This window comes from Arvicanthis niloticus, chromosome 6 (genome assembly GCF_011762505.2).
Source record: "Arvicanthis niloticus isolate mArvNil1 chromosome 6, mArvNil1.pat.X, whole genome shotgun sequence".
NCBI classification, from domain to species: domain Eukaryota; kingdom Metazoa; phylum Chordata; class Mammalia; order Rodentia; family Muridae; genus Arvicanthis; species Arvicanthis niloticus.
The window spans coordinates 92,117,098-92,139,344 of NC_047663.1; the positions used below are offsets into that span (position 1 = coordinate 92,117,098).

A 22,247-nucleotide genomic window follows, 5' to 3' on the forward strand; every position below is an offset into this window, starting at 1 on the left:
CACACACACACACTCATGTAAGCACATGTATACACTTGAATATATGCATACTTACTACCCCCACACACGTACTTTAGGCTTACACAAAAGACAACCAGAGTTTGTCTCCCATCACCCACACAGTGGCTCACAACCATCCATAACTCCAGGGCATCCAATGCCCTCTTCTGACCTCCAGAGGCACCAGGGATGAATGCTGAGCACATGACATATACAGGTGAAATACTTATAGCATAAACATTTTTTTAAAAGAAAAAAAAAACATGACACACTGTGACATACTACAGCTTCCACAGTGAGATTTTTTTTTTTTGTTGTTTGTGTGTTTTTTTTTTTGGGGGGGTGCAAAGGGAAGGGCAGATATGAGGAGTCAGGGAGATGAGTAGATCTGGGGTGCATGATGTGAAATACAGCCTTCACTACTAGGCGAGACCACTCAAGAGTTTCACTTGGTTGCTAATACAGCAACACCAGGAAGGGCAACACAAGAATCTTCCAGCCTGCTATGCATCCAGTAGACACCCTGGGAAGGGGCGCTTGGACAATACAGCCTTGCCTTTTAGCAATCAACTACAGGGGAAGGAAACGTACCCTCTGTAGCCTACGTGGCCATGGCTTCAGGGTATCTAGAGTCCAGAGGCTTGTGACAGAAATAACGGATGCCTGTCTCAAAACAGCCCTGGCCGAAGGAAGCTGCAGGGACAATCAGCTTTGATCAATGTGTAGTTCTCTCGAGGTGTCCATTGAGTGTTTCAGATAGCATAAGGTCAGTCCAAATTGCAACAATGCTTAACCCATGCCCGGGGAGGGGTGGGCCTCCTGCTCAGCGTTCCTAGGCTTCAGGGCCCGTCCTGTTCCTCAGCTCAGTTACATATTGAACTGCTAGTAGGAGGGCAGGAGATACTACCCATGATGGAGGCTCCGCTCTAATTAGACTGCACTTTTCAGGAAGCGTCCGACATCTTCCAAGGACCTGACTTAGGTGTAGTGCCACCTAGAAGGCGAAAATGAGACTTCTTCCAAATCTCTAGCTCCAGGGTGTCAGATGGGCTAGCCGTGAGAATTCTCCCTGTTCATTGGCTACCCAGCGCGGACAGACGGCATTCTGGAAGGCACCAGCTTCAAATGCTTATCCCTGCGCATGCGCCAGCTGTTTTCCCAGAGACCCCCGCGCGAACTTCCGGCCCCGGGAGCTGCTGGGGAAGCACCTGCGCAGCTCTGGGCGGTGTGGCTTGTGGGCGGGACCGGCGTTTCGCGCAGACGGGCTCCTGAGGATTCGGCGCTCGAGGCGCCGGCCGGAAAGGACACGCTCCTCGGAGCAGCGCCGGCTCTTGGCTCTCCGGGTCTCTCGGCAGCACCGCTGAGCCGGCCACCCTCACCAGGCTGCTGGGGACCGTCCCCATTTCCCACGTCCTGCCGAGCGACCATGGTGAGTCCGGGCCCTCACCGAGGACACCTCCTCGGTCCTCGGTCCCTGGAGGATGAGGCGGAAGGCTCGTGAAGAGAAGCGTAAATGAAATGCTTGTGGTAGTGGAGAAGAATTGGAAACCGCCCGAATGCATCACTCGGGTTGGTTGAGAGACTGGAGTACCCCCATGCCGCGGAACCCTATAGGTTCACTTACGAAGAAACGTTGCTAGGTGAAAAAACGCGAAATCCAAAATGGTTTGCCCGTAAGATCTCATTTATGTAAAACACGCATCAAGCGCGTGTAGATTCTGAAGATAACAGTTTTCAGTAAAAGCACAGGAAAAAATACGACACCGTCGTATATCAGATTGTCAGTGACTCAAAAAGAAACATTGATATATTAACATCTCCCTCCCATCCTTTAAATTATAATGTTCATGCTAATTAGACTTGAAATAAAAGAGAAAAATTCAAATAACACTTATAAGAGTATGTGAAGTATTAACAACATAAAATACAAATACATGCCATACATTCATAATTAGTTGTGAATAAATAGTGTTGGAAAGTGTCCATGAGGCCTCTTATACCACCCTTCCCTTACTTGCAGTAAGGTGTTTCTGAAATTTGTAAGCTTTTTTTTTTTTTTAACAAAGACTTTTATATGTCTTATGTGTTTGCTTTCATGTGTAAGTGTACCACATGTGTGTAGTATTCAAGAAGGGCCAATAGCGCCTGCCAGATACCCCAGAACTGGAATTACAAATGGTTGTGAGCCTCCATGTGCATGCTGAAAATGGAATACTCTTAACCACTGAGCTATCTCTCTAGCCCCATAAATTTGTGAGTTTTCAAATTTGAGAAAACTAACAGTATGGCCTATCAGTAGAGGGACTTAAGACTACATTCATTAATTAAACACAATAATTATAATTTTTTAAAGACAGTTTTGCTCTGTAGCCCAGGCTGATCTCTAACTTTGGCCACTCCTGCCTTGGTCCCTACAGTTCTTGGATTAGACATGCACCACTATGCATGTACTGCTATGCCCAGTGAAATTTTACAATTGGAGTATATCTACTTAAAAACATACCTTAAGAATACCTCAAGTGGTGGCACATGGCTCCTAGCACTTGGGAGGCAGAAGTAAGAACATGTCTGAGTTTGGGGCCAGCCTGGTCTACAGTAAGATCCAGGACAGCCAGCGCTACACGGAGAAATCCTGTCTTGAAAACAAAACTAGAAGAGCTCAGTGATTGAAAATGTTTTCTTAGGATTAGTTATTTTAGTTCAAGGCCAGCCTAGTCTACAGAGTGAGTGCCAGGACAGCCAGGGCTACACAGAGAAACCCTGTGTCAAAAAAACCAAAAAAAAAAAAAAGAAAGAAAGAAAGAAAGAAAGAAAAAAGAATTATTTTATTCTGTGTGGGAGAGTTTTACCTGCATAGATGTGTGCACACCTGTAGAACTGTTGCCTGAGGAAGTTGGGGGTGGTGGTGGTGGTGGTGTTGGCCTCCTAGAACTAGAGTTACAGATAGCTGTGAGCCACCATCTGGGTGCTGCAAACCATATTTGGCTCCTGTGTAAGAGCTCTTAACCTCTGAGCTATCTCTGCAGCCCGCTAGCTTCAGACTTTCCATGTAGCCAAAGATGACCCTGAATTTCTAATCTTTCTTCCTTGAGAATCTGAGTGCTGGGATTACAAATATGGACCGTCTTACCCAGTTCAGAGCAGTGGTGGGGATCATTCGTGCTAGGCAAGCACTCTAACAACCGAGCCACATCTGAGGCTAGCTCAAGGAATCTTTACAGACTGCACAGACACGCTTATGTTTGCTGTTAAGCTTGGAACGTTACTGCACGTGAAGGTAAAAATGAGCTCATATTAACAGATGCAGGACTGCTGCCAAATGGGTGACATTAGGTTTGGCTGTGAAATGGACCAGGAAAAACTCAGACTTGGGATGTCAGAAGTAGTGATGAAGGATTGTGTAACCAATACACAGTTACAAAGAGCACACCATTGCAGTAAAAAGCATAAAGAGGCTTCAGAGGCACAGAATAGGTACCGGAGTCCCCGGCTGTCCTTCAGACTGGTGTATTTCTATCTCCCTCATGTACTGTTCTTTTACTTTTTCCATAGGCAGGTGTATCCTGATGCCAGCCCAGCCGTCACAGAGAATCCCTCTGGGACACTGAAAGACTCAGCTCTGGAGCCTCAAGCCTTAGGCCAGGGGCATGGCATCCCTCCAGGAGCTCCAAGACCCTGCCCCTGGGGAGGAGGAAGGGCTTATGGTTGTGAAGGTGGAAGACTGCTCCTGGGAGCAGGAGCCTGCTCAGCCACTGGACAGCAGGGATTCGGAAGCCTGCCGCCAGCGGTTCCGGCAGTTCTGCTACAGGGATGCGGGTGGACCACACGAAGCCTTCAGCCAGCTGTGGGAGCTCTGTTGCCGCTGGCTGAGGCCTGAGCTGCACAGCAAAGAGCAGATCCTGGAGCTGCTGGTGCTGGAGCAGTTCCTGGCTGTGCTCCCAGGGGAGGTCCAAGCCCAGGTGCAGAGACAGCACCTTGGGAGTGGAGAGGAAGCTGTCGCTTTGGTGGAGGACATACAGAATCAGTCACTGAAAGCCTGGCCACAGGTGAGGAGGAGCCCCTTCCATGTTTGGAGCCTGAAGAATAGAGGCCATCTTCATGGAGATGAGTCTCCACAGGGCCCAGGGGCAGGGGAAAAACAGCAAGTCCAGAGAAGCACAAACAGAATTCCCAATGGAGTTTTAAGTAAATATACTCTGGTTTTCACGACTTTATTGGATTCAAAGTAGTTATGGTCCAGAAATAAGGGTTTTGTTGATGTTGTTTGTTTGTTTGTTTGTTTGTTTGTTGTTTGTTCTGAGACAGGGTTTCTCTGTGTAACCCCTGACTGTCCTAGAACTCGCTCTGTAGACCAGGCTGGGTCTTGAACTCACAGAGATCCACCTGCCTCCCAAGTGAGCCCAGAAAGGTTTTAGCTCCACACAGCTATCCATGCTTTGCTGTAGTTAATCTGCAGGGATGTGATAATAGGCAACAGAGCTCCAGAGGGATATAAGGAAGCAGAGCTGTCTAAGGGTACCCTGCTGTCTTGCATTCTTGACACTGGGAGAGCGGAGATGGTGTACTCATGCACCTAGGGTGTGGGATTCTGCCCTCAGCAGGAGGACCACCCCGCCTCCTTTCCCTCTTGCTAAGTGACTGTAATTCTGACCTTTTAGGGACTGACTCTTGCCTCTTGATCATGAAATGTCGCTGGGTACACATCACTGCCTGGTATCTCATTCTTTGCAGGACTCTCCTGGGCCTCCATTTGATCCCTGCTCCCACCCAGCCCTCAGTCTCCTCAGGGCTGTGTCCCATATCACCTTCCCAGGATTAAGTTGTGTCATCCCTGGCCTCCAGGCTGGTCTCTGTGCTAATGGGCATGTTATGATTTCTGTACAGGATGAGCTCTCAGATGTGGAGCCTAAGGTGGCAGTCCAGGGACTCCAAGCCACAGGGTCTCCCCAGAAGCAGCTATGTGCACCCCAAGAGCACCATGGCCATGGTAAGTAAGAGTCTTCAGTCAGCAGTGTGGCTAGATTTCTTCTCTAGAATTGCCCCGAGGGTGACAGGCACCAGGAAGCTCAGTCACACGAGTATACATGTGCATGCATCTGACGGGTGTGCATCTGCAAGTGTAGATGAAGCCATCTGTCTCAGCCCTTGACTTTGGCCTGTACAAAGCTCTGTTCTTTTCCTTCAGCCAAGCTCCCTGTTCTTAAAGAACGACGGACAGGAGAGATGTTAGGAGTCTGCTTTGCCTCTGCAGTTGATGTGAGTTAGCAGTCCTTTATTCTCAGAGGGCTTGGTGCTGTTGACTATGTAATTTGACCCCTCCTGTCCCCACTCACACACAGCTTCCTGGGAGACCTGAGCTGGGTCATAGCTCCCCATTCCAAAATTCTGTGGCACTGGGAGACATCCCTTTTTATTTTTCCCGAGAAGAATGGAGCTCCCTGGACCCTGCTCAGAGGGACCTTTTCTGGGACATGAAGAGAGAGAACTCCCGGAATGCTGCCCTCGGTAAGTGGATCCCGTGGGCTCCTTGTTCTACTGCAGTCCTGCTTTTCTTCCCACCCTTCCTGGTCAGGTTCTTTCCCGAGTCTCCTCAACCGCTTCCTAGAATGTTGAACTTTCTGTATCTCTGAGTTGTGTGACCAGTTGACCAGTGCTCTCCATGTGCCAGCTCTGTGCCAGCTCCATGCTGAGGGCTTGCATTTTCTCAGTCAAATCTCAGTCTGGCACATAGGAAGATTTGCCCCCAGATACAGATCTTGGGTTCAGTGAGATCCATGGATCATGTCAGTCACAGAAATGCTAAAAAACAAGAGCCCTTGTTATACCTCACTATTTGAAGCCACACCAAGTCAGGCCCTTTCTCAGTGTTTCCTGGTCTCATGTTACTTAACTGGCAGCACTCTGAGTGCTTGGAGTTCCTCCCTGTCCAAAGCCACTGTGTGTTGTCTGCAGAGATGGAACTGGAGGAATGAGGGGACCACAGTAGCTACACATTCTGATGCCTTCTGTTTACAAAGTTAAGCCAGCTGTGATCAGTGGACTGGGAGTGTTAGCTGTGGAAGTGGGTACTGGCCACAGGGCAAGGAATAGGCAGAGGTCTTTATAACGGCATGTGCCTCTGCAGAAGGGTCAGCTCACTGGTGTCCCCTAGGCGCCCTCGAGACTGCTCATTGGCTGGCCTTCTATCATCTTCCCATTAAAAGCACTTTAGAAATAAACTTTTATTTTAATATTTTTCTTTTGTGTACAATGCAGAGAAGGACATGTCTGGTCCTTCAACTATCCTCAGATCAGAGGATGTTTTTCTAGGCTTGGTTCTAACATGTAGGTTGGGGGTTGGGGGTTGGGGGTTGGGGGTTGGGGGTTGGGGTGGGCTCAGGCTTGGTCATTAGGCTTGGTGGCAAGTGACTTTACCCACTGAGGCCATCTTGCTCACCTGTTATCCAATCATTTTGTGAATGAGAAGAAAGACCTAGGCTTGTTGTGAGCCATAGCAGTCTGAACCTCAAAGCCAGGGAGATTTCTCTTCCTGAACCAGAATCAATGGGGACTAAAAAGAGGCTTCACCCATCCTTTGCAGGTTTGAGACCCAAAAGCCAAAAGCCCCCTGCAGAGGAGGCCGTGACAGCATTGTTGGGACAGACCGAAGTGCCTATGTCCTGGAATACCGAGGAGGCTGAAACTGAGGTCTGGGACAGTGGAAACCCAAGGAGGACAGCCCTGGACCAGCTGGTGGTAGCGCGCCGGGGGCGGTCGCCCCCTCACAGGCGCCAGTTTCGGAACTTAGTTACTGAGAAGCCCCACAGTTGTGCGCAGTGCGGGAAGCGCTTCCGCTGGGGTTCAGACTTAGCCAGGCACCAGCGCACACACACGGGTGAGAAGCCACACAAGTGCCCTGACTGCGACAAGAGCTTCCGCAGCTCTTCTGACCTGGTGCGCCACCAGGGCGTGCACACGGGCGAGAAGCCCTTCTCCTGTTCTGAATGTGGCAAAAGCTTCAGCCGCAGCGCCTACCTGGCTGACCACCAGCGCATCCACACAGGCGAGAAGCCCTTCAGCTGCAGCGAATGCGGCAAGAGCTTCTCACTGCGATCCTACTTGCTAGACCACAGGCGTGTGCACACAGGCGAGCGGCCGTTCGGCTGTGGTGAGTGTGACAAGAGTTTCAAGCAGCGTGCACACCTCATTGCACACCAGAGCCTGCACGCCAAGATGACTCAACCGGTGGGGTGAGCCGATGGTGGGACCTGAGCAGCCTCCCCTTGCCCTCTGCACACTTCCTGTGACTCTCACAGAATCTCTTCCCCCTCGGTCTCTCACCCCCCCCCCCCCCCCCCCAATTCTCCACTCACTTGTGACCATTGCAAGCCTGTCAAAGGGACACAAGGCCTCCTGTACTCTGAACTGGCCTGCCTGCTCCCAGGATCCTGCCACCGTGTCTCCCTTTCCTGTTCCGGATTTCTCTTCCATTTGTTTCCTGGAGCTTCATAGTTTCCAGTTGAGGACCAGGGAGCTTCATAGTTTCCAGTTGAGGACCAGGTGGTATGAGGGCTCAGGCAGAAACTAGGGTTTTCCAGAGCCCTCCAGCCTTGCTTGGGCAGAAGCTCTTTGTTTCCTATTTTCTTATGTGGACCCTTCAGCCTGGCTAAGCCTCTGCCCTGTCTACTTGTGCCTTCCAGTGGGGACTGGCCTCCATCCTCAGGGGGGCTGCTGGGTTTTGGCCTTGGGAAGGACCATGGGCCCACACCTATGTGGATGTAGGTCCTGGGTTTCATCACAGCAGCTTCTTGGCCTCCACTGTCCCCCTACCCCCTTCCTGCCTGTGACCATTCTGTCATGCCCTGACCCCAGGAAGCTGCCTAGTTGTCCTGCTCTGATTCCTGAGATACACTACAGGTCTGGAGGTTAGTGGAGGTGGTAGCTATAGCAACAGGCTGACTGGAGAACACCCAGTCTTCCGGACTTGTGGCTTTTGTTGTATTTGACACTAGCACTCTGTCAGCACTTTGTAGCGGACTCCTCAAGCACTGTATTTCCATGTTTTTAATCTGCATTGTGTGCAGATTCACATTAACAGGGACAGACCATGGGCCCTCAAAAAGGACTCAGCCCAGTAAGCTTCAGAAGAGTTCGAATAAACATGGAAAACTTCCTCTAGGCTACCATTTTTTAGCTGGCTTTTCTGAGTTAGGGGCGTGGAAGATATCTCTTGGCCTTTTGGTTTGGTCATGCTGATGGTCCATGGTGACGCTACAAACTGAACCTGCAATCCCAGGACTCTCCCTCTCCTGTGTCAGTCCATACAGTCATGGTCTGGGAAGTGGAAGGAGTCTTTGTCAGGTCCTCCATTCTCAGTGGGGAGATGAGCGAGGGGCTAAAGGAGGACTGACTGACTGACTGACTGACTGACTGAGGGGCACGCTGCCGCTCTGGGGTGCAGACTGACTGACTGACTGACTGACTGACTGACTGAGGGGCACGCTGCCGCTCTGGGGCACAGACTGACTGACTGACTGACTGAGGGGCACGCTGCCCCTCTAGGGCGCAGACTGACTGACTGACTGACTGACTGACTGACTGAGGGCCACACTGCGGGATGTGAAACTCAGAACTGCCCAGTGTGTGCTTGAAGCTGTCAGAAGGGAAGTTGCTATTCCCAGCCAGCCCTCAACATGTCTCCTCCCCTGTCTTAGTACAAGCTGGGGCCTACACTGAGCTGGTGGTACCTGGTCATGACCAGTCACTCCTTCTTTGACTCTTGTTGATCCTTTCGGTTCTTTTGGGCAGCTCTGGGGGGCCTCACCTGGGGGTTGATAGAGATGAGATATTCCCATACCTTATGAACTGATCCATTTGTACCAGCCTTTGTTCCCCAGGTTTCATTCTCGGCCAGCCCCCAGTTTAGAACATCTATCTTGTGGTCTCAACTATCCCTGTTTTCCATGGGAAGGAACTGTTGTATATATGGGCTTTGTGAGCAGCTGCATGAAGGAGGATAGGGTGAAAATATGTTGAGCACAGTGTGAAGCCCTTTTTGGTGCTAGCAGCTCTCTCCTGAGGGAGATACTCAGGTGTAACAAGATCAGATAGGAGCATGGGCCAAGGACTAAGAATAGAATTTGGGCTCAGGCCCATGGCTAAGGTGGGGACATATGGATGTCAGCCGTGAGTTTGTCAGCCAGAGCCAGAAAAGGGAGCTGGGCTGGGGGGAGCAGAGCCCAGGGTTCTAGGGAAGGGCAGAGTCCATTTGGGATCATAAGCAGTTGATAGGCGGCAGCAAGTATAGAAAAGGGCAGGGATCAGGTCCCAAGGTACTGGGAAGCAGAGCCAGGAAGTAAGCTTCCGCCTGAGGAAGCCCTGCCTGGTTCTCATGGCCTTCCTGGTGTCTGGGACGCTACAGGCCGCTGCACAGCTGGTAGATGCTTGGGACAGCTTGGGGAGAAAGGTAATAAGATGCTCTACCTGGCCCAGTCTGTTCCCAACACCCAGCTGGACCCCCAGCCTAGCCCAGCTCTGGTTTTCCTTCCCCAGGGAAAATACAATGTGCAGGGTTCAAGGACAGCCTTGATACTCTGCAGCCCTGGGGTGTCTGCCACAGCAGTTGCTGCCATGGATGGTGTGTTCCAGGCTCTGGGCTTTGAAAACTGTGAGAAGAGGGAGGTCCCAGTCCAGGTGAGCTTTCACCCTGTAACCTTCAGCCCTTAGCCAAACACTCACATTCAGCTGGGGCCTCATCAGACTTTGCCTCTCTCTCCTAGAACTTCCTTAAGGAGCTGAGTTTGTTCCAGGAGCAGCTGGCTGTCCAGAGGGTTGCTGTGGGATGTGCCCTCGTGGTCTTAATGGCTCCCAGTGGGCAGCTAAGGCAGCCACAGCTCCTGGTTAAGGAGCTGAGTCACTGTGGGACCCTGTAGGGTTGTCCCCAAATCTTTCTGTTACTCTCTAGTGGCCTCAAGGGTGAGTGGATGGGCAGTGACCCCACCCCAGTTTTGGGGTGGGGGACAAAGTAAAGGTGGGGGATGAACAGGAAAGCTGGGAGTTTCTATCCTACCTACACAGCTATGGGGTGCTTCTCCTCCAGCTGCCTGGGAGCCTGAAGCTTTCCTTCTGCATCTGGGGAAAATCTGCCGTCAACATCCTCACTGGTCACTACTGCAGCTACTGACAGAGGTGGGGGGACCCAGAGGAAGGGAAGGCTGGGCCTATGCCTCCCTGACTTCCTAGAGCCAGTTATGATTAAACTAATTTAGACTCAGTTGCATTTGTTCTGCAAACATGCATACATGGGCTGCAGGACATGCCTTTGTAACTGCATGACCACCCAGACTCCAAATGTCCCATCCACCCCATGACTTTGTCCAGAGTATTCCCTCAGTGTCACGTGCTCTCCTGCTGGCTTGGCTCCTGCTATCTACACTGAAATGTCCAGTCTCATCCTTTGACACTCATACAGGCAATGACAGCTGCCCGTGCTATTGAAAGGCCCTGGTGGCTGAGATAGGCTGGGGTTTGGTCCTGAGGTCTAAACATCTTGCTGGGTAGTTCGGTGGTATCTCAGCCTAGTACCTCCCCAGGTAATGGCACCTTGGGAGCCTCCTCCACAGACCTATCCCTCTCCACAAAGGGCCTGCCTCTGTGTTCATCCCTAGAGTGAGGTAATGAGTGTGAGGATGAGTCAGGGTGTAGGTCTTGCTTACATCCACCCTGACCTCTACTTTCTTTCTGAAACATGACCTCTAAAGTCTCTCCTGGAGCCAAGATCCTGACTCCTCTTCTTGGGTTGTAATCTCCCACTTCCCCCAAGAGGGCAGTTCCCTGAGGTGTCCTTGGGCCCTGCCCTCCTAGCTCTTTTGCAGAGTGGCTGAAGAGATTGCTGGAAACATCATCTGCCCAGTCTTTAGGACCTCCCTTCGGGGTATTCTGTATTTAGGACATGAGCCATGGAGACCAGAGGTGACGAGCAGAGAGGGAGTCCTGTGTCTGCAGATGCAGGTGGGGTGGAGGCTGAGGGAGACCCGAATGGGGGAGAGGAGGAACTAGGAGTCCCCTCGGCCTACTGTGTTTCCCTAACCCTCTGTACAGTCAGACCCTGGACCAGGCACACAGTATGACCTGTCTGGGACCAGGGCTGCCCTCCTACTGGCTGTGATTCAAGACCGGCTAGGAGCACGGCATGGTGTGGTAGCATTGAGGGACCTTTGCCAGGCCTTGGGCTTCAAGATCACCCTGAGGACAAACCCTTCAGCTCAGGTAGGGGGAAGCCCAAAACGGGTGGTTCTTGGAAGGAAGGGTATCCCTGCCCTAGGATCCTGGAGTTCTCCTTCCTGGGTTCCTCCTACATCACAGGCAGGAAGCACATCTGTAAATCTAGCATCTGACTTCCTGCTTTATATGTGGGGCAGTCACTTTCTCGCCTTGGGAAGCCTGATCTCCAAGACAGAGACTGAAGAAGTGCCCCAGTCCCATGAAGGGCAGCCAGGGGACCTTGACCTTGACCTTACCACTCCAGGCCTTCTGGGAGGAACTGGCTCAGTTTCGGGAAACACTAAATACTCACAAGGGTCTTGTGAGCTGTGCCTTGGTGGCCCTGATGGCCCATGGGGGACCACAGGGGCAGCTGCTGGGGGCTGATGGTGAAGAAGTACAGCTAGAAGTGCTGGTACAGGAGCTGAGCTGCTGCCAGGCACTGCATGGCCACCCCAAGATCTTCCTGCTCCAGGCCTGCCGTGGGGGTAAGGGGCCCTGCTTCCAGCCCAACCCTCTACCCTGGCATTCCTCTGCCAGCCCTTACTCTCCCACATTTCCCACTCAGCTCCTCCAGGGAGCCTGCATGCTGGCCTTTCCATGCCCCTCTCCAGACCCCCCTGGAGTTAGGCCCATAAACTTGAGCCTTTATGAATTTTGCCAGCCCTGCAAGCCTGTGCAGTATTTACATGGAGTCTGGATCACCCAGAGATTCCTCAGTAAAAGTATCTGCCCCATCCTTCTCCAGGGAACAGGGACTCTGGTGTGGGGCCAAGAGCTCTCCCATGGCACTGGCGTTGGCTGAGAGCACCCCCAGCCATGCCAACCCAGGTAGATGTTCTTCAGATCCAAGCTGATGCCCCAGGTGGGTCTGCTTTTCTTCTTGAGCCTGGGCTTGGCACGCTGGTAGTGGGACCCACTCACAGCGTACTTCTATCAGCTTGGGTTTTGCTGCCATCTCTGCTCCTGCTTTGCCTAGATTCAGGGCAGAAATGTCTCCCTAAGCTTCTGCTCCTGAGTCTGACAACTTGGAGTTAGCAAGAGGAACTGACTTCTCTGAGTTCATACAGCCTGAATGCCATAAGGCTTGTGGTTTTCCAGCCCTCCACACTTCCCACTGTCTGGTGCTACCCTTGAACCAGAGAAGACAAGACACTGGGTGAAGTGGAGTCCCCGGATGCTGGTAATGGGAGTTCACTCTTTTTATAGGCAGCCTTATCTCCTCTCCAGGAACCCCAGGTCAAGCAGACATCCTTACTGTCTATGCAGCTGCCGAGGGTAAGAAGCCCGTGGTTATTGTGGGCCTAGTTTCCTGCCCTAAGACCTGGAGTGGCTTTACTATCAGCAAGAGTCCAGGTCTAGTTAAGTGACCTTCCTCCCATAGGTTAGTCTTTATAGTCATCGTTACAATGGCAAGCTCCTGTCAAATGTTCCCTTGTGTAAGTTCTTCTAGGACAGGACAGTCCTGCCTGCCTCAGATGCCTGTCCACTGTTTGGTACCTAGCAAGACCACAGTAAATGTTTATTGTCCATTGATTCTACCCAAATATTCACTCTACAAATATCAGCAACTTCTTCCTGATGAAAGAAGTCCCGACCCTGTGCTGGCCTAAAGCCAGATACCCAGAGTGCTCTCTGCTTCCCCTCCTCTCTCCTTCCCACAATAGGTCACTAAGGGTTGGGATGCAGAGCACAGCAGCCCAAGGCTGACTCTGTCCCCGTCTCCTCACCTAGGCTGTGTGGCTTATCGGGATGAAAAGGGCTCAGATTTTGTCCAGACGCTGGTGGAGGTCATCAGAGCCAACCCTGGAGGAGATCTCCTTGAGCTGCTGACTGAGGTGTGAGGAATGGGGACAGGAGACAGAGAGAGAGGGGCTGGATTGGTGGGAGTGTTCTTATTACCTTCCACTGAACCCAGGGAAAGAAGATAAGAAGTCTCCCTCCCCCTCCTCCATATATATATATGGTGGGGAGCATTTCCCTTTGGGTGGGGTTTTTTTTTTTTTTTTTTTTTTTTAGTGAGAACAAGAACTCATGTTTAGTATGAAGCTCAAAGATTGTTAGGTAGCACTTAAATTTTAGGCTTAAAGAACAACAGACACAAGAGCTGGTCATTGTGGGGCATGCCTGTACCTGGGAAATAGTGGCAGGATCCCGGAGTTTGAGACCAGCCTAGGACCATTTCAGAAAGCATCGACCTCTCCGCAAAGAACCCGCCAGTAGACAAAGACTGCAGTGGGGGTGATGGACTGAGCCCCTCAGGGCCTAGCTGAGTCTCTCTCCTCAGGTCAACAGGCCGGTGTGTGAGCTGGACGTCCTGGGGCCAGACAGCGATGAGCTGCGCAAAGCCTGCCTGGAGATCCGCAGTTCGCTCAGGCGCCGGCTCTGTTTATAGGACTAACAACCTCGCTGCTTCCCCTACGTCCCCTCTTCAGACCCTGTTATGGATGCAGCAGTTTGGGCGTGGGAGCTCAGATAGGGCCAATAAATGTGTTCACGATCAGTGTGCTTCGGGAAATGCATGCACTTTCTTAAATACCGGAGATAACTTGGCGGTAGATAGGGGAACCACTGTGCTCCCGGGAACCAGAGGTTGGATCCGGGTCTGTGTCTGGTGTCTGGGACTACGGAACCTAACGCGACGGACCTGAATATGTTGGGAGGGGCTTAGGTAGAAAGAAGTCCTGGGTAGGATCAGATCGGGAACCATAACTCTTGCCTCCCCGAGTCCCTGATGCGGGCGTTCTCGATCTCCACGTGGCGCTGGGGCCACTGAGTTGCTGGAGAAGCGAGCTAACAAGGGTCGGGAGACTGGAAGAGACCATTGTAGAAACATCAGTGATGTGATAGGGCAAGTACGTAGGTTGTCTCTGATCCTGAGTTGAGGACCAGTAAATGGAGGAGATCCGAAAGCCGAGCCTCTAGAATCTGGAAGGGCTTCCGCTGGTTGACTGCCCAGGAGGGCTCATATCGATTCAAACTTGTGGAGCCTCCCATGTAGCTGTCACTAAATAGATTAGCTCATTGGGCAGGAATTTTCTTTAGTTTAAGCATGCGCAGTAGACGCTTGAGTCACCCTTATGGAGAGAGCTAATAGGCAAGGCTGCGTAGGGCCGCGTGGCCTAATGGATAAGGCGTCTGATTCCGGATCAGAAGATTGGGGGTTCGAGTCCCTTCGTGGTCGCTGCGTGGACTTATTTTTTGTTTTAAAATTTTCCATTCTCAGGTTTGCTTTTCACTCTCAGGCTCTCAGGACTCTCTGTGCAGCCTGGTACCCTGGGTGACACCAAAGGAAGGTCAGCATGTTTGTATTTAGTAGGTGAAGTTAGCACAACACAGACTACAAACGGTTTGAATTAATGCCTTCGGAAAGGAACCGAATGAAAGCCAGATAGGGTTACTTGCGTCGTGGGTGGGAGATGTCCCAAGGGGATGCCAAGGACACTTGGATTAAAACAAACAAACAAACAAACAAACAAAACCCAACTCAGTAGGCTATCCGGTTGATACTTGTACAATATGGTGAATGCAATTAATGTCACGGAACTGAACACTGAAAATAATTAACTCAGTGAATTTGGTTTGTATATCCACAGTTCAAAAATCCGTGAAACAGAAAATTAGATTTCTTACAATGAGAGTGTGTCCAGGCACACCTGTAATGCCAGTATTTAGGAGGCGGAGGCAGGGGAATTAAAAGCCCCTCTGGGCTACGTGAGACCATGTCTCAACAACAACAACAAGAACAACAACAACAAAAGTTTCTCCTTACAAGTCCAGTGTAAATATAAATTTTTAAATAGCAAGAATATGTCCAAGGTTGAGTTGACATTTCACCTGGAAAAAAAAAATCTCTATTTAAGGGATTCGGTCTAAGTGGAAACGTCTTTCATCCCCAAAACTCCTAGGAGAACCACAGAAGGCGAGGACAGGGAGCCAGTTCACGTGACACAGCGTTGTGCCGAGTAATTTTCTCTTTAATATTACAGTGGCTTAATTAGGCTTGCAAATATATTAGAACACACACACACACACACACACACACACACACACACACGAGATAAAGGAGTCAAAAGGACACAAGGATGACACAATTGGGCTGGAACCCACAAGCCTCAAGCCAAAGATCTATTTCGGGTTCTTCCGACTAGGCTAATTGTTCAGTTGTTGTTTTGTGTGCTTTTGTTTTCGAGGCGGGTAGGTATCAAGTAAAATATATAGGCTGGTTGTATGCTCTATAAAGAAAAAGTGTGAAGACCTGTCCCTACCCAGTAACATTTCGTTGACGAGACGGTGGGAGAAGACTGAACAGAGACCCAGCACAGTTTCCCTGGATAGAGAACCGGCACAGCAAAGCACGAACATTATCGTACCGGCTCAGGTTTCCTGCATCCTGCACCACAAACACGTTTTCCATACCGGTCGTCCGGTTTCAAAGGGCTCATTGTTGGAATCTTGGATACCTTGCACCGTAGAAAGACGTATACCTGTTCTGTAGCCCAACGAGCAAAATAAAAGCAGTGATACACATGTTTCAGTCGTCTTTTCACACGTGCGTCCTCTCGGGGGTCGGCGACATTAGAGCCGGAACGTTGGCTGAAAAAGGAAACGTGAAAGTGGTACACACAGTTGATGGACACAGAAACGACCCAAAGAAACAGACTGGTGGGAGATCCGTAGCATTGGCTTCACGTCAGCCCCGGTGGCCTAATGGATAAGGCATTGGCCTCCTAAGCCAGGGATTGTGGGTTCGAGTCCCACCCGGGGTAATAAGGTTGTGTTTTAGGTACCTGGAAAATATTTGAGTCAAAATAAAAACGGTTCTCCAACAGTAGAGATGGTTTTTATATGAATATGAATGCTTTGTTGAAGTAATTTCAATTTACCATTTCAAGGTGATTTTTTTCAAATAAATATGCTTTCACTTTACAAAATACCATATGACTTTATTTGAACGATTTTTATGAACCATCAATTATTAGTTGATACTCAAACAGTAATTGTTCAGATCGTAGATATACAATTTTATTGCAGTTCCTTAAAAAAAAAAAAAAAAAAAAAAAGTGGGCGTCTCGTTACATTGACCAGACTGGGCTCGAATTCAAAATCCTTTTGCATCTTCTTTCTGAACACTAGGATTACAGATATGTACACCTTGACTCTAGGTTAGGTTATATGTATTTTTTTTTTTTTTTTAAATAAACCCAATTATTTAGAGACTAACTTCCAAGGCAACCGGTTAATTTTTAAATTATAGTTGGGGCTCAGGGCATAGTTCAGTGGCAGAGTAAAGGCACTGAATACTATTTTCTTAGCTTGAGTACATATTTGAAATAGATAATAATACTGTACTTTAAAAATACATAGACGGCATGGCTTCATCTTTGAGTCAAAACTTCCCCAAATACAAGTCTTGATATATCGTAAAATTGGAAGTTTCTGGTGCATTATGTGTCAGGGACCTTTCCAAATTAATGCTGTCTTTCACAGGAAGACCTCCCTGAGGCTGCTGATACATCTTATACTGTGATTCTGCAACATGTAAGATGAAATTATATTTTCTTGGTTTGTCTGTCGTAGCAAGAGCAGCCCTGTGGCTACATGATTGTGTGGAGGTCTTTGGGCTTTGACACTGATTTTCTAGAGACTCAGTCCATAGACAGGGTCCTGAATGTTCGTTCTTCCTACTGTACCTGGAGTTTTTATTTAACTTTGATACATTTATGAAGTGTTAGGTTAAATGTATAAAAGTTAAATTTATAGAGACAGTCTTATGAAAAAGGGAACTCTCTCCGCGGGATGACTCTTCCGCCCGTCGTATGAAATACTTGCTAGGCCAGGTACGCAACGCAACTATTCCTTCCCTGGATGCAGACTTCTGTCAACTTTTCTTACTCCTGTCCGTTCTCCAGACTTCTACTGAAGGACTATTCCTTTCCTAGATGCAGACTTCTGCCAACTTTTCTTACTCCTGTCCGTTCTCCAGACTTCTACGCACTTCTTCTAGGCAAAATATATCCGCCCAACGTGGGGCTCGAACCCACGACCCTGAGATTAAGAGTCTCATGCTCTACCGACTGAGCTAGCCGGGCGGCCATGGAAAGCTAATTCCCTACAGGCCTCTTGGAGTTCTATATACTTCCGGGTTCTAGAACCCATTCGACTTGTTCTGCTTTTCTAGATGAGCTTCTAGTCCTAGAGCAATGATGGTGGGTTTGCTCCTGCAGGTTTGTCAGCTGCAGCGCCAGGGCCTGCATTTCCAGGAACCACAGGGTCTGTGAGGATGTCAGTGAGACTCCCATTTAGGGCCTGATCAGCTCCAGAATCTAATCATTGGAGAGCAGGCATTTTCAAAGTCGTCTCAGGACACTGGATCCCTTGCCGAACGCTAAGCCGCGGGCTAGGGAAGAACCATCCGGAGTTGTGGCTTCTGTGTCCGGGTCTCTGAGCTGCGCGGGCCGAGCAGAGTCCAGGCCCGAGTGGGCTCGGCGGGTTCTGCAGCTCTCCCCGGAGGACTGAGCTTGCGGGGACTGGCAGATCGGAAAGTTCTCATTCTCGAGACTAGACTTAGGTTCTACTTGGGACAAATTTCTGATCCGGAGTCCACCATGAGACTGCGTTGTTCACACAAGCTCACTGGCTTCCCTTTCCCGAAGGACGATGGTCCTTGATCATTCAAATCGAACGCCGGGCTGTGGGGCTGGGGACCGGTCTGCCCTGTCTTGAGTGTTTCGGAAGATTCTCGTCCGGCAGGTCTCCACAGAGCCGAACTTCTTCCCTTGGCTTCCTGAAACTCACAGGAAAATGAACACGTGGAATCCTTCTTGACAGAGCTAAACGAATATGTCATTCAGCCAGAGAGCCTCTGAGATACTCAAAGATCAATACTATGCACTTAAACCACAGTGGCTCGTTGGTCTAGGGGTATGATTCTCGCTTTGGGTGCGAGAGGTCCCGGGTTCAAATCCCGGACGAGCCCACTTCCTTTTTTTTTTTTTTCACCCCCTCAGTGTGCCTGATCCGACGCAGCCCTGTCTCCGCAGACACCTGGATGTCTCGAGCCAGGTCTCACAAGAACCAGAAATTACTCTGGCTCTGAGCTTGTAGGTTTCCTTTGTGTGGTTTCGAAGTTCAAATTCCGGCCAAGTGGGTGTGGTGAAACAGCTGGGGATGCTGCCCTCTGTGCCTTCCGCCACCACTGGGAGGAGAGCGCGGCTGCAGAGGCTGCACTCACCATCGGGGCCACCATGATAATGCTGGGCACCAGGGCTCGGGTTCTGTTTTTGCACATTAGAATTTTACTAGATTTTGTGATTTAATTGTTATTCATGTACGGCAACGCCATTAGAGGAGATGCCACTGAAAATACAATGTGTCGTTCACAGAGGAAGGAGCGTGGCGTCCCGAGTGACCGCGGTCTCTCAACTACATTCGCCTTATGAGCAAGAACCTCTCCGCACTGTGATTTTCATGCAAAGAAGAGACCGGGAGCGTTAACAGGCGTGGGGTGGCTAGTTTTAATAATTTCAGGACACCCTAGTGCACGTGAACTGTCCCCTACTCATCTGATATCTGACTCTGGTGAGATCTGGAGAAAAGATGTAGTTATGGTTGTTGGGGTGTGGGCTCTGCACGGCGGGTTATGTGTGAAGCAGTCATTCCGGAGAGTCTAGAAACTGGCTAACCTAAAGAGGGACAATATTAGCCAGGCCCAAACAGCAAAGCATCAGAGCGAAGGGGGGCGGGAGGAGGGAGTCTCATTTGCGTCTAAGATGAGTCGTCCAGATCCCTAGAGATTACTGCCTATTCAGGAGAGCTGAACACAGGTTGGGAGCTCTGAGCACAGCTCAGGGTGCCAGTGTGTCTTGCTTCTAAACGGCCCAAGTTTCTCTTCTTAATCCAGGGTCCTCGGCGCTTGGACTCTTTTCCTGTTTCCGACTTCTATCCTCTAAACATGGACAGTCTGCAGTTCCTATGCAAAACTTAGGGTTCCTCTCCTGCCCTGAGGCCTGGCAGGGTCAAGGTGTAATCAGGCTTCTTGCCGGGTGCTTTCAGCTGAGGCCAGACCATTTTGAAGATTCCTGTTTAAGCGGAAGCCATTGTTTCCCCAGTTGCAGATCTTGTGTTCTGTCTTCAGGCCTGACCTAACCTCCTCCCTACAGCTAGCTGCCTTTCTGTTCTTGTTCGCACCCAAGCTGACTCCAGAATGTGGCTTATTCCCACTTAGGCTGACTCCAGAATGTAGCTGGGTTCCAGGAGCAGATCCGGGAGCCTGCAATGCCCCAGGGCCCTGACCTTTAATCAAGTGACTGGAGATCTTGCTGGATGCTTCCCCAAGACAGTAGTCTGTTTCACTGAGGTGGAGAAAGAACAGGATCCACAGTATTGACCTTTCAACCCTAGAGTCATGGCTCCTGCTTTTCACAGGGGGACAGAATCAAATCTTATCTGACAAATGACAGAAGAGGGGGAAATTGATGAAGTCAACTGAGACATCAAGAGTATATATATTACACGCCTCATTAGCCTAGGGGTATAATTTTTTTTTTTTGTTTTTTGTTTTTTTTTTTGTTTTGTTTTGTTTTTCAAGACAGGGTTTCTCTGTATAGCCTTGGCTGTCCTGGAACTCACTCTGTAGACCAGGCTGGCCTCAAACTCAGAAATCCACCTGCCTCTGCCTCCCAAGTGCTGGTATTAAAGGTGTGTGCCACCACCGCCTGGCCTAGGGGTATAATTATTGTTTAGTGTGTGAGAGGTCCTAGATTCAAACCCCTGATGACGTCTGTTTTTTAAGACCAGGGCTATCTGGTTTGGAATAAAAATTGTGCTTGGAAACTGACAGATGTCTTTGGTATAGATGAGGTTTGCAATGTTGACCGAGGCTTGGGAACTGCAGCCTCTGCTTGAAATTATATTTATAAAAAAATGTATAAAGTTGTAACTGTGGGTAGACGCTCTGACAGCCCCTCACTGTGTCACTACAACTAAAGGAACAGGAAGAGGGTGGGTCAGAGGACCCTGTCCGGGAGCTTTGCTGAGCTGGCTGTGCTCAGCTATAGGCTACAACACCAATAGAAGCTGGCTGCCTCTCTGCTCTAGGGGTCTGATTCCCATCTCAGTAGATAGCGTATACCAATTACCAGCAATTGCGCAGAAGTCAGACAGCCAATGTGGGTTTCCTCCATGACTCCAAGACCTTGAGTCGCATTGGACTAGCTGAGCAAACAGCTACAAAATTTAAATGTTATTATATTTCTAGTCAGCTGGGCTTTTTTTTCTTCTCATGTGTAGGTGAGCATCACTGCAGGTGTTGGTCTTTGGCCAATTTTGCATCTCTCTGTGTTTGTGCACAGGCATCAGGCCCCAGGCTGCTAGGAGGAATGGGAGTAGTGTGAGTCTCTTACCAGGTTGTATAGATCTTGTATAGGTCTAATGTGGGCTTTCCTTAGACATTGGGAGAGCTGAGGTTGCAGTTTTTGGATGGGCCTAGGTACCAGGAGTCCTCAGCTCTCAGCTGAAATGATCCACAGGAGACAGGTATTGACAACCATACTGATGTAATCAATTAAAAGTTTTAAGCCAAGGGTGGTGGCACACGTCTTTAATCCCAGCACTGGGGAGGCAGAGGCAGGTGGATCTCTGTGAGTTCATAGGCCACCGTAGTCTACATGTAGAGTGAAAAATTATAAAGGCCATTTTATGAAATATGTGTAGATTTTTCCGCCTTATAGAACTCGGAACTGAAAATAAGATTTCAGGCCTTCACATTCCAGGTGAAGGACACTTGCTGGATTACATTCCCCAAGCCTCGCCCAAGGCAGGAAGGCATTCCTGATTACAGATAAAGATGCTACCACCTAGGTGGGGCCATAGCCTTATAGCCGGAGGAAATGGCAGAATAGGACACAATAGCATGGTGAAAACCACATTTTTGAAAAGAATGAGTGTGCAGAGTGATCTCACATGACTCTAGATCATTTGGGCTAGATTCTCTGAAATGTTCCACTGTTCTTGGTTACCCCTCCCTTGGTCTTCCCAGTGCTATGTTCAAAATTTGTAAAACAACCAATCATGTGTAAGCGCGCGAAAATGCCTTCCTCCCTCCACCCCATGCTATAAAAGACCCTTTATTCCACCACACGTGGCCAAAAACCCTGCTCTTGGAGCTAAAGAGCTTGTCGTTTTTGACCGCCGGCTCCTCCCCTAATAAACCTCTGCTGATTGCATCCAGGTATGGTTTCTTGTGATTTTTGGGTGGTCGCGATTCCGGAGGCTTGAGGAAGGGTCTCCCGAGTATGGAGGTCTTCATACAAAGAGAGTAGGACAGCCAGGGTTATACAAAGAAACCCTGTCTTGAAAAAAACAAAATCCAAACAAACAAACAAACAAAACTAAACTAAACTAAAAAAAAAAAAAAACTTAAAAAAAAAGAAAAAAAGTTTTTTGTTAAGTGCTAAGTAAAATATTAAGGCCTAGATGAAATGGCAAGGCCTAGGTAACTATTATTTGGCTCTCTGGGTTGTATGAAATATCAATGTTCAGGCTATGTTTAGTCTTGAATGACTTCATTTTATAAAGCAACAGCTTTCAGCTGGTTACTCCATTTTGAACATAAATATTAAGAAAGAATGACTCTGGGGCTGGTGAGATGGCTCAATGGTTAAGAGCACTGACTGCTCTTCTGGAGGTCATGAGTTCACATCTCAGCAACCACATGGTGGCTTCATTGTGGAAAGCTAAGGTGGAGCCTACTGCCTTAACCTTCTTGGGATAAACAAGTCCTTATTTGGTGAGGAGGCTGGGCTTGCCAGTAGCCTGATCTCTCGTCATGGGTGTCAGCCTATGGTAGAGCGGAACGTAGTATGGGCTGATGGGCAGTCCACTGGAGGCTACTTAAGCTGCACTCGCGGGAGGCACGGGGGCACACCCCTTGATCTTGTAACTGAAAGTCATTCCTGAGTAAAACTGTCGCTGGAAGGAACTGGTGTGCTAGTCTTTCTTCCCTG

The 22,247-nt window shown here is 49.5% G+C and overlaps 2 protein-coding genes and 4 non-coding genes across 11 annotated transcripts; 5 read left to right on the forward strand and 1 right to left on the reverse strand.

The window, feature by feature from the left end:
* Positions 1–1,196: 1,196 nt before the first annotated feature.
* Znf213 (zinc finger protein 213) lies at positions 1,197–8,152 on the forward strand. Its single transcript, XM_034505998.2, has 6 exons — positions 1,197–1,429; positions 3,553–4,046; positions 4,885–4,987; positions 5,186–5,256; positions 5,340–5,505; positions 6,581–8,152. Exons 2-6 carry the CDS (start codon positions 3,648–3,650, stop codon positions 7,231–7,233), a joined length of 1,392 nt encoding a protein of 463 aa, XP_034361889.1. The 5' UTR covers positions 1,197–1,429; positions 3,553–3,647; the 3' UTR covers positions 7,234–8,152.
* On the forward strand, positions 7,012–13,749 carry LOC117710368 (caspase-14-like). Of its 6 annotated transcripts, none has more exons than XM_076937280.1 (10): positions 7,012–7,147; positions 9,532–9,672; positions 10,057–10,167; positions 10,843–10,989; positions 11,080–11,247; positions 11,507–11,729; positions 11,990–12,106; positions 12,451–12,519; positions 12,976–13,079; positions 13,529–13,749. In XM_076937280.1, exons 2-10 carry the CDS (start codon positions 9,610–9,612, stop codon positions 13,634–13,636), a joined length of 1,110 nt encoding a protein of 369 aa, XP_076793395.1. In that variant the 5' UTR covers positions 7,012–7,147; positions 9,532–9,609; the 3' UTR covers positions 13,637–13,749. The 6 variants fall into 6 exon arrangements, 5 of the variants coding, with proteins under 5 accessions (XP_076793395.1, XP_076793392.1, XP_076793393.1 ...); XM_076937277.1 differs by lacking the exon at positions 7,012–7,147 and adding an exon at positions 8,305–9,445; XM_076937278.1 differs by lacking the exon at positions 7,012–7,147 and adding an exon at positions 8,305–9,445 and having other exon boundaries at positions 12,472–12,519.
* Positions 13,750–14,352: 603 nt separating this feature from the next.
* Trnar-ccg (transfer RNA arginine (anticodon CCG)) lies at positions 14,353–14,425 on the forward strand. Its single transcript has one exon. It is a non-coding gene; the product is annotated as a tRNA-Arg (tRNA).
* A 1,512-nt stretch (positions 14,426–15,937) lies between these two features.
* Positions 15,938–16,010, forward strand: Trnar-ccu (transfer RNA arginine (anticodon CCU)). Its single transcript has one exon. It is a non-coding gene; the product is annotated as a tRNA-Arg (tRNA).
* Positions 16,011–17,260: 1,250 nt separating this feature from the next.
* Trnak-cuu (transfer RNA lysine (anticodon CUU)) lies at positions 17,261–17,333 on the reverse strand. The gene has a single exon. It is a non-coding gene; the product is annotated as a tRNA-Lys (tRNA).
* Positions 17,334–18,148: 815 nt separating this feature from the next.
* On the forward strand, positions 18,149–18,220 carry Trnap-ugg (transfer RNA proline (anticodon UGG)). The gene has a single exon. It is a non-coding gene; the product is annotated as a tRNA-Pro (tRNA).
* Positions 18,221–22,247: the final 4,027 nt, after the last annotated feature.

Coding starts and splice junctions, on each gene's coding strand:
- Znf213 (XM_034505998.2), top strand. CDS start 3,648: ATGGCATCCCTCCAGGAGCTCCAAGACCCTGCCCCTGGGGAGGAGGAA. Junction 4,047..4,884: donor CACTGAAAGCCTGGCCACAG/GTGAGGAGGAGC, acceptor ATTTCTGTACAG/GATGAGCTCTCAGATGTGGA. Junction 5,257..5,339: donor GCTTTGCCTCTGCAGTTGAT/GTGAGTTAGCAG, acceptor ACTCACACACAG/CTTCCTGGGAGACCTGAGCT.
- LOC117710368 (XM_076937277.1), top strand. CDS start 9,371: ATGGCCTTCCTGGTGTCTGGGACGCTACAGGCCGCTGCACAGCTGGTA. Junction 11,248..11,506: donor GGACAAACCCTTCAGCTCAG/GTAGGGGGAAGC, acceptor TTACCACTCCAG/GCCTTCTGGGAGGAACTGGC. Junction 12,107..12,450: donor GATCCAAGCTGATGCCCCAG/GTGGGTCTGCTT, acceptor CTCTTTTTATAG/GCAGCCTTATCTCCTCTCCA.